General features: G+C 33.7%; 1 protein-coding gene across 1 annotated transcript in view; it reads right to left on the minus strand.

Moving 5' to 3' along the window:
- Window positions 1-8825, minus strand: part of LOC106614848 (uncharacterized) — a 41862-nt gene extending 33037 nt beyond the window's left edge. Inside the window, exon 1 of the mRNA XM_036371050.2 lies at window positions 8026-8825. Coding sequence (XP_036226943.2) covers window positions 8026-8491 — 466 coding nt within the window. The 5' untranslated portion in view covers window positions 8492-8825. The remainder of the gene's footprint in view (window positions 1-8025) is intronic.
- Window positions 8826-17841: the final 9016 nt, after the last annotated feature.

A 17841-nucleotide genomic window follows, 5' to 3' on the forward strand; every position in this document is an offset into this window, starting at 1 on the left:
AATGGATATTTCCTTCTTAATGGTAATATTTTCTCTATTTAAGAAATTATTAAATTTATTTTCTATCAAGCCTATATTAAATAAATATTATTTATGTGTATAACAGCCGTTCTCATCTTATTCTCAAAATAATTATTTAAGAAAAATTGTATTATTTTATTTGCAATCCCCTAAAAGCTATAAAAATATATACTTGTACTTCATCGAAGTAAAATTGTCTAGGGCGTAAGCGACCATACATTTCATGTCTCAGATATTTGTAAATGAATCAACAAGTCATCCTAAACAAAAAACACCAAGGTTATAAAAAATGTCCTAAAATCCCATATAAAATATAAGGCAAGAAACATGTTTAAAATCACACAATATAAGCAAAACAAAGAATTTGACAAGTGTGTATTGTGTATTTGGTACCTAAGGAACTTAGTGACAACAGGTCCCACACAATCAGTCAACTAAACAAAGCTCTTCGCTCAGGATAAGCTGGTCAGTCGGCAAGTCTATTTAACAAGCGTCAAGAGATTTCCAAAGACAGTCTGACTCGTGTCTAAATGTGTGCAAAAGTAAATAGGTTTGGGTGCATTAACATTTGTGCCAACTCATAACATTGCTTATACGGACAATGCAGACGACCAGACTACACAATAATGTCTATATGCCATGTACCATGTATATATCTACGAAGCAAATGAAATTATCATATATTCTAGTTGTAATGGACATACATATATACACAGTTATACATTAGTAACGAGTATATAATTGCATGATACATTTTTTCCGTTATTTCCAACGCCGTAAACAAATTTTTGTTTTTTGAGCTGCAAAAAAAGATACAATGTAAAAAGGCTCCTTAAAAGTTATATGCAATTAAAGTTATGTATTTAAAAGTCAGTAGTCTGGAATATGCAAAAAATTAAAACTTTTTTTTTTCGAAATTTCACACTAACTATACTTTCTAAAATTCCCCTACAATACTCCGATATAAGAAAGTTGAGTTCAGTACAAGTTAAAAAATTCAAATTGGATTACGATTTTCTATGTAAGATTTCTCAGTAGGTCTCTTTTTATCTGGCTTGTTCATGTAAAGAGAACATAATTGTCATAAAACTGACTTCAATGCCCTCTATTGAGTAGGGGTTTTTATTACGAGATTTTAAACCTCCAGCTTCGTTAGAAACACATCGGGTTAGGAATACAGCTTACCAAATTTTCCATGCTTTAACTCGCTGCCACTCACAGCTGTTGTAAACACGCACCAGCCGTAAAAGTACACATACATATATATAGCAACAACACTAGTCGAGATTGTTGCATTGCACCATTCAACTGTTGTCGTGTTATGGAAAATAAACAAAATAAACGTACCATACACAACTAAGTGAAGCATATGCACAGATCCAACCTTCCGTTTGTCTAAAGACTGATGCTTTTAGTATCCTCGTTGCTCTATTTTCATTCTGTTGTTGTTTTGGTTAAGTGGCAGACAATAAATTTGATATGCATATATTACATAGATGAATGCAAGCGAGGCATAGCGTTCTCTAAAGCGTCTAAACACACTCCTGATTTTACCATAAAGTAACAGCGTCTTCTTCAGTCAAAAATAGTGCAACATCAAGCAACAGCTGAGTAGTAAAGCAAGGTTGTGCACTGAAAGTGAGTGCATATGGTTTGTTTACATTAAGGCGTGCCGAGAAATGAAATGATGCCACTAAGTGAAAATTGTGTGAAAATTTTGATAACTGATATACGACTTCGCCAGAAAAATTGGTTGGAGCTAAAAAATTTTAAGAAAACTTTTTCATTGATGCCCTTTGAAGCATTCGTCGAAAAATATTTCAGTATAACTCCAGTTACACTTATTATTATTTATTATTCAGCTATTGACTTTCATACATATTGCTTTAAACGTAATAGTAGCCAGTACTATAGCTATTATATTTTTTTTGAATTTTTTCCGTCTATGGGCAACGGTGAACTAAATTGGATGAATTTCGATATATATACTACTCAGTATTCAAAATTAATATACTTAATATATATAAGTGATCCCCTAACAGCACATTTTATAATCGGAACAAAACCTACTTATTTATACACAGTACCATTGGACCTTTATACCTACAATCATACAATTCATTATAATGCTTTGCACTTTACAGATAACCCTGATTAATAAGAATTATACGTTTCAGAATGTCCATATACAATAATTGAAGCTATCGGCTTATTAAGTAGCATAAATGTCAGTGAGCATACATTTTTATAACATAGTAGGTGCTCTCTCTGGTTTCGAACAATAAGTAAGTGGACTCTACATATACTTCCGCTTCAGAAAACAAGACCAAATATCGAACCGTTGTCAAGGCCTTTAATTTTTACTTAATGTTTATGCTCTCACAATATGATGATAAAAAGTATTGTTTTGTTCGAGATAGACTTGGATTTATATATATATATATATAAATGATCTGGGAGATGACTCGAGTGGAATTGCGAGTAACTGTCTGCCGTTTGGTCGTCAGTCCATGCAATCTGTACACATGTTATTTGGTATCATAGGAAAATTGGTATTGTACAAGGGCGTAAACAGACCACTACTCCCATAAAATGCAATTCATCTTAAACCTATAAAGAACTAGTTAAGCTCCAAATTACACAAAACTATAATTTGATACAAAAGATCACTGTATTGAGGAGATCTGTAGACCTAAAATTTTTAAAGAGTGGATATATCGTCTAATTGCTTTGGTGTTATGGTAACAGTTATCCATAGCGTATACGTAACTTGCAACTATGCGAAGGGTTTGGTTCAAAATAATATCTGAACACAAAAAATGCAAGAAGAAGCATTGGTATATAAAGGTACAAACGTACAAATGGTAGGCAAAAAATTTGTAAAATATATATATAGAGCTACCAAATGACATGTATGCGACTAGAAAGTATAATTCTACACGGTAATAAATGTGTAATTATTTTCGTGCTTATATTTCTTGATATATTGCTTCAAATATAGAAGTATAATTTGTTTTCATAAAAATACGTAACTGCTTACTCCTAAAAATGCCATACGTCTCTGTTAACATGTTTCGTTTTAGCAGTTTCGCATATCGATTTTTAATTAAACTCGCTTCTAGTTGAAAAACTTTCTGCATCATCCTTATCGACATATGAGATAAAAAAAAAACTGTGCACCTAAATATACTTGAAATATATTGTAACTATAGTGAAATAATAAATAAAATGCGGACACTTTAGTCACTTTCCATGCTTTGAATACTTTCTAATACATACTGATATAAATATATACTACATGTTTATTTTTATTTAATATTGTACTTGTGTGTTTAAATATACACTATAACTGTGCCCATAAAAAATTAATATTTACTCTGCCAATGTAATAATAAGCTAAGTGGATAAACGTCCACAGTTAACCTTGAGTTGACCAAATTTAACAAGTAAATGCAGTTAAGTAGCTTCGGTTATTAATTTAAAACTGCAAGTATAAAAAACTAATGATCAGTGCTTTCCAGATACTCATATACATAGATCATATATTTTTTGGAAATTGAGTGCTCTACAAAATAGTATTTTACCTTTTTTCGTATACTTAACAGTTAAAAAGATATTAACGGTTAAATTTTGACTATTTTAAATTGTGTTTCAGTTTTTGATTAAGTTAAGCATTTAGGATCATCGTCAAACATCAATACCTATCAAAGGAAAGAGTTGATATCACATACATTGATCTTAATTGAGATGTTATTAATAGAATTCTAGCTGACATGAACTATAATAAAGTCTTAGTTAATGACCTTCGATATAAGTCAATAAGATCCCACATTCCATTATAATTTATTCACGATTACTATAAATAATTAATGTTGAATTCTTTCGCATTATTGATAATACAAAATCATGCCAGCACTTAAATGAATTTCCCGGGATTTCAGCCTTCCAAGTTGCTAGATATAAAATATTCAGTTACAATCGAACTTCCTTACTTGTTTTTATTTAAAAATGGTTTTCATACAAAGTATGCTCCAAAAATAGCAGTACTGTTAGGAATCATAATAAAAAAATTTACATTGTATTATCTTCTATAATTTATTCAAAATACGTTCCGGAATCAAGTATTTGTATTGGAAACTTTTTTATTTGACGTAATATCTTAACGAAATTAGGCACAAGTTAATGTTTAAGGCAACAATGTATTCCCCAAATAAATTGTTCATATCAGAACACTATATCATATAGGTGCCATACATATCGAACGATCGGAATCAAGCTTTTGTAAGAAACATTTGTATTTATGAAGGGTATTATAGCTTAGGGGCAACCGAAGTTAACGTTTTTTCTTGTTTTTATCTTATTAATAGGACTATTGTTCATAAAGCCGGTTACAGCTAATTGAGTGGTTGGTATATCATCAAAAAATGCTCCCTTCATGTTGAATTTCAGTTTGGGAATAGAAAATAGTTACATGGTGTTGGATCCGGAGAATAAGGATTTCTGTGTGGTTGATGAGAGAAATCCATTTTTTCGTCTAAAACTCGTTCACTTTTTTTGTCTTCATTTAACTTATGTGGTGTATTTTCTTTTGCCCACATCTTCTGCTAAAAAAATTGGCATATCTATTTTTGTGTGTGTCGTCAACTGGTCGAAAGTCAGAGCTACGCAATCCCTTCAAGCTATTGATTCTTTGAGATATAAATATGAAAAAGTAGGTGAATACAAATTCGTGAGTAAATACACAAAACAGTTGCTACTAAAGTATTGGAGAAGTTTGTATCAAGTTCACTTAATTCAGTATTTGTTTAAGGAAGCGAGGATGTACAATAGTTTGTCAAGCGTATATATTTTTTGGCGCAAAAAATCACATTATCACACTTGGATTGATATATATGGAAACAGTGAATAACTTTGATATTTAATAAAGATACCCCTTTAGTTGGTTAGCCTGTTTAAAATCGAATCGGTTTTATTATAACCATGAATGCCTTCCTACCGAAACAACGCGCCAAATAGTGAGGCTTTGAGAAATAACATAGGGACCGAGTTCCAAAAATTACATTGCTCATCCAAAGTTTTGTCAGAAATTCGCGCTAAAATGGTCATTGGCAATGTAAACAATATTCGGAAACTAGATTGTTGGATGTTGGTTTATGGTGTTTTCACCCTCACCAAATTTTTCTCATATGTGGTGGTCATATTTTCACAGTTGCTGATTCAAATAACATGTCGTGTCCTATGATAAATTAAACCATTGTATGTGTTTTTTTTTTTAATAAAAATCTTAACTTAGTTTGCTCCAAGGCTATAATATACTTCACAATTAAAGAAGATCCCATACAAGAACTTGACTTTAATCGGTTAGTTCGTAATGGCAACTATATGCTATAGTGACTCGATTTGAACAATTTTTGGGAAGATTGCACTGTTGCCTTAGACAATAATTCATGCCTAATTTCGTGAAGATACCATGTTAAATGAAAAAGTTTTTCATACAAGCACTTGATTAAGATCGTTCAGTTTGAATGGCTGCTATATGCTCTAGTTGTCTGATATCGGCGGTTTCGACAATGATCACATCGATATTTCAAAATCTGAGGTAGTCTCTCGCCTATATACAAACAGAAGGACGGACGGACTTGCGGACAGACGGACATGGCTAAATCGACTCAGGTGGTCATGATGATCATTTATATATATATTTTATAGAGTATCCGACGTTTCCTTCTGAAAGTTACAAACTTCTTGACAAATTTAATATACCCTGTTCAGGATATCAATATATAGTTGTAAATATTTGGTAGCTTACATACCGCCTTAACAAATGGAGCATTCTATATATATTTATATTTCGAAGTTTTTAAACAAATAATATCTTGTGTTTTCGTTTTTTTAGTCTTGAGATACAAAGTTTAGTTTCGAATTTGTAATACTGAAGCAAAAATGCCATACTCCCGCATATAAATACTGCCCTGCCACCACTTATAGAAACCTGGGAAATTCACTGATTATATTTACGCCATTGTGCAGTGGCCAGCCAACTAGTCACTTTGAGAGACCATTGAATATGCAGTGAAACGTTTGTGAAACAAAAGCTGAAATAAATTTTAATTTTATTCAACCGCCGCTCAGTAAATTTTCATACGCGCGCAGAAAAAAGGTTAAACACATTCTCTTACACAAGGGCAACGAAATGCATAGTCCGCAAAGCGCGGTCTACTTTTTTATTATTTGGCAACCATTTTATGTACATGCATATGTACGTAAGTAACACGTATATATACATACATATGTGCTGACTATAATGTCCTGTGGTATGTCCACAACAAAATTTGAGAGTGTAATCATTTCATTGTTACTTTTTTGCTTCCGCACAGGAATTCGTCTGCGCAGTCTAGTGGATTAATTGTAATTAGGTTACAGGTGCTTGTGGAGATAGCAGAAATTGGAAAAGAAAAATGCAAATTAGAAAAACGTCGTGTGAAAAAGTAGATTTTTAGTGAAGACTATAGGAAAATGTTTCGGTTAAATACTTTCCGTTTCATCTGCGAGGCAAAGCAACATTAACGTGCTTTAGAGATAAGACATTTAGAAATGTGTGATAAATGGGTATTCTTAGAAGTGTTTGCAAGTAATATTTATTTTTAAAGCAAAGAGGAAATTTATTTACTTCTTGAATTAGCCTATATTTTGCTGCTATAATTATATGCTACATAACGTGATTAAAAATTTGTTTCTTGAGCCTTCAACTCCAACTGATCGGACCTTTCCGACAATATTTGCTTTCTCATTGTTTACAAAATAATTTGAATAATACACTTAATGCCATTGTGTATGTACCTATATGGCGCACATATGTAGATAAAGCCGGAAGGGGTTTGGTAAACGTTACTAGCAGAATCAGAGAATATAAGTTTTTAAATGAAAATGTGTCTGAACATTCGGTAAACCAAGCACGCTTCGATATCATGTCGGATATTTTGGATAATTTACTCGCCAAACCAAACTCTGGCGATATTTGCTCTGTCCATATACCTGCGATGGAGATGTGGGTGGGTAGTAGGTAGGGTCAAAGTTTCGGGGAAGGTTGGTCGAGGGGTATATGCTCAGCAACTCTCTCTCAACTTCAGTTTCGGGCTTGCTGACTTCTATACACTAACCGTGCTTTCAAGGCTGGTTATGGAATGCCTTCTACCTTTGTTATCGATGCCATTGAGCCACTTTGTGATAAGACTAGAATAGTAAGGTCACAACCGAATCGCAGGTAACTGCAATGCTAATGAGCGGAATGAGAGGCACGGTAGAATGGGAACGGGTCGGTGCTCCACACTCTTCGTGCGTACTACTACCAGGTAGCTGGGCTTCAAAGTAGCTTGGCCAGCGCTAGGCTACCATCGGTTCTTGTGTTGTCGCAAAATCCTTTTGACTCCAAGTTGATTGCAAAAGCATCATTCAGCTCTTTTTTCTCAGTAAAGCTAGTCTCTCCTATATTCTGGGGGTAGTAACAGGATATTGCCCTATAAGCGTTCACCATGTAATATTGAGCCTTTAGATTTTCCAGTCTTTGCGAGATAAACCTTTAAATACTTGGAAGCTTACAATTTCGCACTTCACAAGTGCGATCACCGTCGTAAGGGTCAGCCATCAAACTAAACCTAACCTTAAATTAATTGCCCAAGCAGATTTGTATTGACCTCAAGGCGCTTTGTCGACCTATATGGTCGAATATAGGAGTTATTTTTTGACTTCACAAGACGATCACCGTCATAAGGATCAGCCATCAAACTTAACCTAACCTTAAATTAATACTAAATTTGAGGTCACGAGTACAAACTATAGTGTTGGGTGACTGCAAGTTTTCAGTCATTAAGTTTCCATAGATACAAGTAAGTCAGTGGATAGTAAAAATTTAGTTATATTGCTTTCAGATCATCGCAGTTTTGATTGCCCTAATACCACGTTTAGGACCAATTTATAATTTATGTTGTGTAGAAATTAACTTACCAAAATGATGAGCGATATGATCGCGCTCTTCTGATTCCACTGGCATACCACTAGCGCCACCTTCCTGATCAAGGCTATGCAGATGCATATTCATATTCTCCATATCCATATTCTCCAAACTGCTACTTCTCACACCGCCGCCCCCACCAGCGTCGTGATAATGATTTTTGCCACGCATTTCGATAGTGAACGTACGTCCGATGGCGTCACCAGTTGTGACGGTCATATGCGAGCAGTAGGCAAGCGGCAGTAAACTACCACCAACATCTCCGCCTTCGCCAAGCCACGCCCAGAAGTTGGTAACACAAATTGCGATAATTAATAAAAAAAATTTTGGTATTCTACATATCCGTTTCATTTTCATTACGTGTGTCGGCGGCGCTACAATCTTGATAGTATTTATCATTGATGTTACTCTTGCTCCTCTGGCTATTTTCGCTATCGTTCTCGCCACTTTTGTGCGCATCGTTTGCGTTCTGAGCTGCGCAAAAACAGCCGTGCTCGTGCCGTTTTATTGTTTGCGTCGCTGCAGTTTTGTTTGCACTATTTTAGCGTTTGTTACGTTGCGTATTTAGCGAAGTTACAAAATTTCAATGATATTTGGAGCGTTAGTTTTATTATATCCGTAAACGTTACAATTATTTGCATTTATTTACATACACTGAGTGCAATTCACTTGTCTGCTGCTTCGTTGTAGGCGAAAATGGTATGGAGAAGCAACTGTGGCGTTCGCTGAGTTAGAGCTGTTTTAGAGCTTTATTTTCGAATTACCGCAATAATAACAATTAGGTTGTGGTACATATGTATTTGTGTATGTATTTAGTCTTTTATCATCTTAGAACACTTTTCTATATATTCATCTAACGGTATATATAAAATATATACTGTTGCAGAAAAATAAACAACTTTTTTTCCGAATTTTGCAATTTTGAACATTTAGTAAATGTGCTATTATAATTTATTTTATAAATGGCTTTAGTTTCTTATTTGTTGGTATGACATTTTTTTACGGAATTTGAAAACTCCTTTTAATTTTTGCAGAAAGTGTTTCACTCTTTTACTTTTTGTGTGATTTTATTTAACTTTCTCTGAATCTCTGATATATCCTGAAATCTGAAAGTAATCAAAGAAAGATATATCACATAAGTATAATCGTAAATGAACTTATTTAATATTAAATATAATATTTTTTTGTAACAATTGATTAGCTCTTATAACAATTACTCCTCTCAAGAGTATATTTAAGTGATTTTCAAATTTGACACACATTTTTGTATTAAAAAAATCTGATAGGGGAAAGAATGTTCTTTATATATTATTGGCAGCAATTTAACAACAATGGTGGTTGTAAATATGTTGTTAACGTTTTCCATACCTCTGGAATTTTATTAGTAAATGTAGTTATGATGCCACACCAACCTCAGGACTAAATCATAATACTGTACTTTAATCTCACAGGACTCTTAATAGACAAATAGTGAACTTTAAAAAAAAACTGCTACCCATGCTATTCACGAAAATATTGATTTTTGAATCTTTCTTCAACTCGGTCAAGATTGGTCACTGTGCTCATGGCTGATTTTAACCTACATGACTACAATGAACAAGGAATATGGGCATTTGGCATTACTTATTTTCTTTCATAGTGTAAAATCATTCAGTTTGGACAATCAGGATAATATAATCAGGTTACACAAAAGGAGCAAAGGAAACCACAATTAAATGATCACGAAATAAACAGTTGAAAATAGACAATGAATACAATAAGCGACAAAAGCTAGTAGAAACCACAGAGATCACTTTTATGTAGATAACAACAAAAGTGACAATGATTAAGTGGAAATATTTAAATTTGGTCATAGACTGACTTAGTTTTATTGCTATATTTTACTTTGCGTTAGCTAAACAGAGACATATTTGACATAAAATCAATCAAGGAGAAAATTTAATATATTGAGATGCTGTGCAAAACGCCAATAAGAGGATCGGAATTTTCTAAATGTAGTTTACACGAAAGCCTGCCCACTTAGTTTCAATAAAATATTACAGATTTTTTATCAATCTAAACGGTTTAAAGATAGGTGGTTAGTTGGAAATCACTCTATACGGTATACTGGGGCAGAAAAGGTCTGGGATGATTGCACTACTCTGACATTACTCAGGTTTGCATGAGAAAGCACTTTTATAAATATATAACTGACACACTGAATGACGTATTCGGCATAAAGTTTGCTAGAATAATGAAAGTCATTATATTTAGTATTTGGGAGTGGGGGTAGTTCGTAGACACAATTTGATTCACATATAATATTATCGAAATTAAACTATAGTATGTCCAATATTATACGTTCAGTTAATTTTGCGAAGATATCTGGCATATTGGCATATATTAAAAGTTTCTCCCATTATACATACAAACATACATATATGTACAAATGTATTTGTTCATGTATTCATGTTTTTTAAACACTAAACCACTAAAAGATGGTATTTAAGTTGAGAAAGTTGCTTACCGACTAACTTTGCGGTAACTTATGTTCTTACCAATTTCGCAGTGGTTCTGAGTAGCGTTGGTATTTTGGTGGTTCGCTAAATTTTAAACTTTTCAAACTGTTAATATCAAGTCTGAATGCTTAGCCATAGTTTAAAGAGAGCACTGTAGTAGCTGGCATCCACGCCGAAGCGTTAGAAAAGGAACCGAGGCATTATGCTCACTTAGTTAGTTGCTTAATATTTTTTTTAATATCATGATATGCATTTACGAGTTCGCTGGTGTTGTGTTGTGAGTGCGTAAAATAAAAATTTTAGTGAGACTGGGAGAAATTTCACCTGATTAAAATTGAGCAACATTTAAGGGGATCGTCAACATTTTTTATTTCAATGATTAAATCTTAAAAAGTTAAAAAAAAAAACAATCATGTTTTTCTAAACTCTGCCCTGGTTGCGTCTTGGATGCACCACTACCGGTGTGACTTAGTGGACTGGTGATTGATTTCATCTTCAGAACCGTGATACAAATTTCTTACTTATTGTTTATAATTCCAGTTATGACTAGACATACATTTGCTTTTTTGATTAATTAATAATCAGACAAAATTAATTTTTTAAAAAACGCATGTTTGACCTTGTTATACCCTAAACAGAGTTTATTAAGTTTGTCACGATGCTTGTAACACTCAAAATTGAACGTCGGAGACCCTACAAAAATATTAGGTAAAGTAAAAAGTTCGTTCGGTTTTTATCTAAAAGATGGCGTTATTGTCCATAGTATTAGTGTTACGTGTCGCATCATGTCATACTATACGGCGCTAAAAACGTGTTTATTCGCGCTAAAAGTATGTCTTTGACAATTTTTCGATTGATTTACTCAGTTCGTTGTGAGCGTTCGTCAAAGATGGACACCAGCAAAGAGAAAATTCGCTATATTTTACAATTTTTCTTCGATCAAAGCGAAAAAGCAGCCAAAGCGGCTGAAAACAATTATTTAGTTTATGGCCCGATACTGTAAACGAACGTGTAGCACAAAAGTGGTTTGCTAGGTTCCGTTCCGGTAATTTCGATGTCAAAGATGCACCACGCGTCGGGAGGCCTGTCGTCGAAAATTGCTATAAATCATGAAAATAGTGGAAACAGACCGTCACGTGAGCACTTATTTAATTTCTGAGGAACTAAAGATAAGCCAGAAAACCGTTTGGAACCATTTGCATAACCTTAGATTCAAAAAGGAGCTCGATGTTTGGGTGCCACACGAACTAACGCAAAAGAACATGATGGACCGAATTTCCATCTTCGAATCGTTGCTGAATCGCAACAAAATCGACCCGTTTCTGAAGCGGATTGTGACTGGACCGGATTGATGGCCAGGAAGGTTTTGCTGTGTGTTTGTTGGGATTGGCAAGGAATCATCTACTACGAGCTGTTCCCCTATGGCCAAACGCTCAATTCGGCCCTCTACTGCCAACAACTTGACCGCTTGAAGGCAGCACTCAATCAGAAGAGGCCATCTTTGATCAACAGAGGCCGAATTGAGTTCCATCAGGACAACGCCAGGCCACTCACGACTTTGGTGAAGCGCCAGAAGCTCCGGGAGCTCGGATGGGAGTTTCTAATACAACCACCTTATAGTCCGGACCTGGCACCTAGTGATTACCATCTTTTCCTGTCCATGGCGAACGCGCTTAATGGGGAGAAGTTAGCCTCAAGAAAGGCCTGTGAAAATTGACTCTCCGAGTTTTTTGCCAGTAGGGACGCAGCCTTCTACGAGAGGGGTATAATGAAGTTGGCATCTCGTTGGCAACAAGTTTATGAACAAAACGGCACATATTTGACTTAAATCGGACAAATGCGCACAAAGTTCTTTTGAAAAATCGATAAAAAACCGAACGAGCTGGTTACTTTACCTAATATATAAATAAGTGATCAGCATGACGAGCTGAGACAATTTTGCCATGTCCGCATGTATGCCGGTTTGTCGATATATACGCGAACTACTCTCTGAGTTGAGATGTCGATCTGAAATTGTGGACCCCGTCTTTTGCTCATCAAGAAATTTCTGATCTCTCAAAACGGTTTCGGACAACTATACCATATAGCAACTACACAGACCGTTTAAACTCGAGTCCTTGCATGGAAAACTGGTTTATATAGCAAGGCATCTTCATGAAATTTGGCATGGATTTTTGTCGAATGCATTGAAAGCGTGAAATATATTGTTCAGATCGTTCAAACTTATCTTTCAAAATTAAGATACACATCTTTTCATACGCTTTTATGCTATAAGAAATGTATATATGGAGGGTTTTGTGGGTATTTCCTTCTCTGTTCCGCTTACGTTAAAGTGAACATGCTATAAATTTAAGCCAGACGTCGTAGACTGTGTAGGTATTTGGTATTTAACCAAGTAAATTCCGAGTAGTCGAAAATTTATAAATTATATACCAATTGAATTCCTAAAGTGTAATATTTTTAATAATTTCCTTTCCAAAAATTTAAAAATATGATTATTTGTTTGTATAATTTATAAAATACGAGAATGGATCAATTTGTTAAAGAACACGACGTAGTTTCACTTCAATGGTTAATCAAGAGTAACGAAAATTCGTATTTAATTCTATATTTACATACACATATATTGTATTCACATAATATAGTTGTCTTACTCATACTAATCTACATTTCGAAGAAAGCCCTTCTAGGAAATATTTTTACTTGTACTTGTACTTTATAATTTCAACATTATTAAACACAAATATCATTATTGCGTCCTACGTGGCCTATTACAAATATCATAAATTTTACTTGAGCAGTCATTTACTAACTATATCTGTGTAACGCAATCTGACGCAATTTAATAACAAAACAATACGAAACCATACAAATGGGCACACTTTGGTAAGACGATTGACGCCTTCAAACGAACGAAGTGAGTGGGTGTAACGGCATATTGACATTTCACACTTTTACGTTTTGGCCAACAATTAATCTAAATTTTCAGCTTAAATGGTGTTTTAGAATCACACATTAGCCAACTAAAAGTAAGTTGTTCAAGCTAGTCGGTAGTTTATATAAATAATGGGGAAAATTGGAGGAACTTGCATATCGACTACGTAGTTTGTTGCCAAACGAAAGTATTTTTAATATGTTACTGGCGTGGCATTTTTGTTGCTATTTAGATGTATTATATTTAGTAGTAGCGCGTTTCGGATCGCTTAAGAGTTTGTTTTGTAGTTTGGTTAACATCTTTTATTATATTATTTTCTCTTTGGTATTCATATATCTTATTAAATCAATTTGTATTGAGTTTCTGAAACTGACCATAAAAAAATTTTCACTTCGGCTGCATTGAAGCTATAAAACCCTTCATAAATAAATAAAGTTTCCATGCAAGAACTTGATTTTACTCGGTCTGGTTGTATGAGTGCTATACGCTATAGTGGTCCGATCTGAACAAATTATTCAATGATTATACCCTGGACAGGGTATATTAAGTTGGCCACGCAGTTTGTAACACCCAAAGGAAGTATATATACAAATGATCAGCATGATGAGTTGAGTTGATTTGGCCATGTCCGTCTGTCTGTATATACACAAACTAGTCCTTCAGTTTTTAAGCTATCGATCTGAAATTTCCTCAGGCAACTATGTAAAAAAAGTTTTTCATTTGACGAGTTATTTTCACGAAATTCGGCATGGATTATTATTTAAGGCAATAATCTTATCACCGAAGAAATTGTATAGATCGGATGACTATAGCATATAGCTGCCATATTAACTGAACGATCGGAATAAAGTGCTTGGATGGAAAACTTTTTTATTTAACGGGCTATCTTCTTTCGTGAATTTTTGAAAAGCAGCAGCAGCACATATGCGATTCTTTGACCTCTGTGAAGAGTTATAGAATGGTAGTTTCTCATTATTAACTAATAAACTAGATGATATATATAAATAATTGACTTAACAGTAGTGAGTTAACGGATAAAGCCAGATAAAGGTTTGGAATACCTTAAGTAGTTTGGTTTATAAGTTTATGATGCGAGTTATTTTTGTATATAAACTTAATATACACGTGTCATGGTATACAAATTTGCTTATTGAATATTACATGAGTCTTAATGTAGTTTTATCTATATATATTTCGTTATATAATAAATAAATACATGTATACCAGACACTCAGCAAATCACGTGTCAAATATTATCTTCACACTATATACAATACTTGTAGTAAGTATTTTTTTAGCAAATGCATAATATAGGGACGACTTAGCATTAACGCTCTCATGCCTAGCCAATTTCATCGCCAATGTGACTCATACGCACTGGCGGCAGCATTTTACACGCTCACAATTCCCAACTGGGTTTTCTGTATATAAATATGCGCACATACCGTTGCTAGAGTATCTGTGTGAGTGCTACTTCCTTCATTGTCATTTGTATATATCAAAGCTCATTCATTTGCGGTATCAATTAGCGGTGGCGGTCTGAATTCGCCCGCTTAGAATTCTAATCAAATTAGCATTTCACTACTGAAGCTTCTACTATCTTTTCTAACTTGCATATACATAAATGTGATTGCAGTAATACCTGTGTGCAGTGTCTGTATCTCTTTTGCACTAAACGATGTCATTTAGTGTTAAATAAATGTGTTTGTTTCCGTTCTATGCATTTAACATTTTTGTCATAGAAATTGCAACAATTTTGGTTGCTATTTCCTTCCTTTTTGTTCCAGTGAACTAATAAATTTTGAATGTAAAATAATTGCTGAATGATGGGTGGTAAATTTATATGCTAATATTGTATTATTTAGATAAACAACTAATAGCCTACATATAATTAATACTTAATTAAATTTTTGCTTTATATTAGGGGATACTAAAATGTAAAATGTGAAATTTTATCTAAAAGGATATGAATAAGAAGAGGATTAGTTAGGAAAAGGAATTTTAATAAATATCCTAAAATTCATTTCTCTAATTAGTCATTTTTTCTTTTATATTTGTGAGTACTACTTATACTCACTCTATTTGCGATCCCACTTAGGGAAGAGAACCTCAAATAGATGAATAGATGTGAACATCGAACTTTAAGTATTATTTATATTCAATTTGGCACACGGCCGCTTCATAGGAAGCCTACTGTGCGAGTGACCCGCAACGCACTTTATTTCATGACATTGACTCCCGTCCCGTGGCCCAATGACGACTATTTTGTAATACATACATACAGGTTGGTTTTAAAGTAAGTATTTTCTCAAGTTGATACATATGTCATGAGAACACATGCTTACAAGTCATTCTGTCAATTAATTCTTTGTTTACATTCAAAATTGACGTGTCAGAGTATTTTTTTCTGATTAGATTCTTTAATTTTAAAGGTTTAACAGCAAAGGAATTTTATGAATAATTAATATAAATGTATAAGGAGTCCTCACCTTCAAAACGCACCGTTGAATTTTGATTGGTGCATTTAAACGTGGAATTAAGGTGGAATCTGTCCAATCTTTACATTTGTATTCGCGATATTCTGGATTTACCTGCTAAGCTCTTCTTAAATATACAATACGTATGTAATGTCAACCAGGCGTGCAAATCACTTACTGAAGTATCGAAGCACCAAAGTATGAAAGTGATATGTAAATTAGCTATAGCAATGTTAAGCTACGAACTGCAATGTCAGACAACTTGATCTTATATAAGGTGTATAAGCCATTTATATAACTTATATAAGATGTAAATACGCATATATTTTACATTTACGCACTCACTCCCTTCCAGAGATTTGTTGATACAATTTACAAAATTAATAAAAGCTATAAAAATATTTAATTTTCGTTATATTCATTATCCGCATCATTATCAAGAGTTGATCCACATTCAGACACCTTGAACTAGAGCGCCATTTCATTGTTAGACATAACATTGATTATTGCATTATAATAAAGTTACGTATACGTCATGTTGAGCTCAAGTGTTGTAAAGATAGTATGTCTGTACAATTTAATCGCTAACTAGCATACAAAACCACATGTTTGTAAATATTCATATCACAAGAAGTGTATTTATGGTGCAAGGCAAATTATTGCTTTCTAATATGGGCAAGGCAAATTATTTTAAACATAACATATTATATCTTGAACAGGTGCCACGAAGTTAATAACACCCAGAAGGAAACATCGGATAAAATATACATATAAAGGATCAGTATGATGAGCTCGTGATATTTAGCCACGTCCGTCTGTCTGTTCATCTCTCTGTATATATGTATGTCCCTCAGTTTTTAAGATATCGATATGGAAATTTTGCACACGTGTTTACTCTCCAAGAAGCTGCTGACTTGACGAGTTATTTTCACGAAATTCGGCACGGGTCTTTAACCAAGACAAAAATACAATATCCGAAGAAAATGTTTAGATCAGATCACTATAGCATATAGCTGCCATACAAACTTAACGATCGGTAAGTTTTTGCAAGGAAGCTTTTGTATATGTGAAGTGTATTATAGCTTCGGTGCAACAGAAGCTAACATTTTTCTTTTTTTACTGAACTCAAAAAAATAAGCAGCTTTTAAGCATGTGTGATCATTGAAAACTAAATTCAGCATAGGGTATATAACTATGCTTTTATGAAAAAGACTTGGGTGAAAAATTTACGCTCCTCAGGAGGTCAGAAAGCATCATTCAATGCTGGAAAAAGATGGTATGAATTTAAAAGTACAGCCTGGAGTGAAAAGAGGTCCTAAACACATGCTTATGTATATTTTGTGTTTATTTGTGAGCTGCCGGAAAATTAATAGCGCAGAAATACTGTATGACGGAAAACGTGCATAAACTTTTATGAAAATTCACTATAAAAACACTTAACTTTAATAACCTTGCGGTGAGAAATCTCTACGTAAGGATATATGAGTTCATTGTATACAAAAGGTTAGTAGTAGAAAACACGTAGGTGGTAATTACATTCAAATTAAAAAATAAAAAGAAAGTTGCGTATTTAAAGCACATAAAGTTGTAAGTGTATATATTATATAACATATATTTTTATTTACTTATTATTCGGTATACAAAAGTTAAATACATAAAGTGATTGAACTAACCGTCCTTCTAATTTCATATAGTTTTGTTAAACTTACTTGTATATATTTTTCAAACGTGGCTTTCAGACCTAGCCAATTTCATCAACAATAGTGCTTATACTCCCAATTAGCAGTCGATTATACCCTTCATATTACCGCAATTTTTGTATTTAAATATGATAACACACCAGTTTTAGAAAGTGTATACGAATGTAGCTCCCTCAAATTTTACTTGCTGCTATTAAAG

Source organism: Bactrocera oleae, chromosome 3 (genome assembly GCF_042242935.1).
Source record: "Bactrocera oleae isolate idBacOlea1 chromosome 3, idBacOlea1, whole genome shotgun sequence".
Taxonomy (NCBI): Eukaryota; Metazoa; Arthropoda; class Insecta; order Diptera; family Tephritidae; genus Bactrocera; species Bactrocera oleae.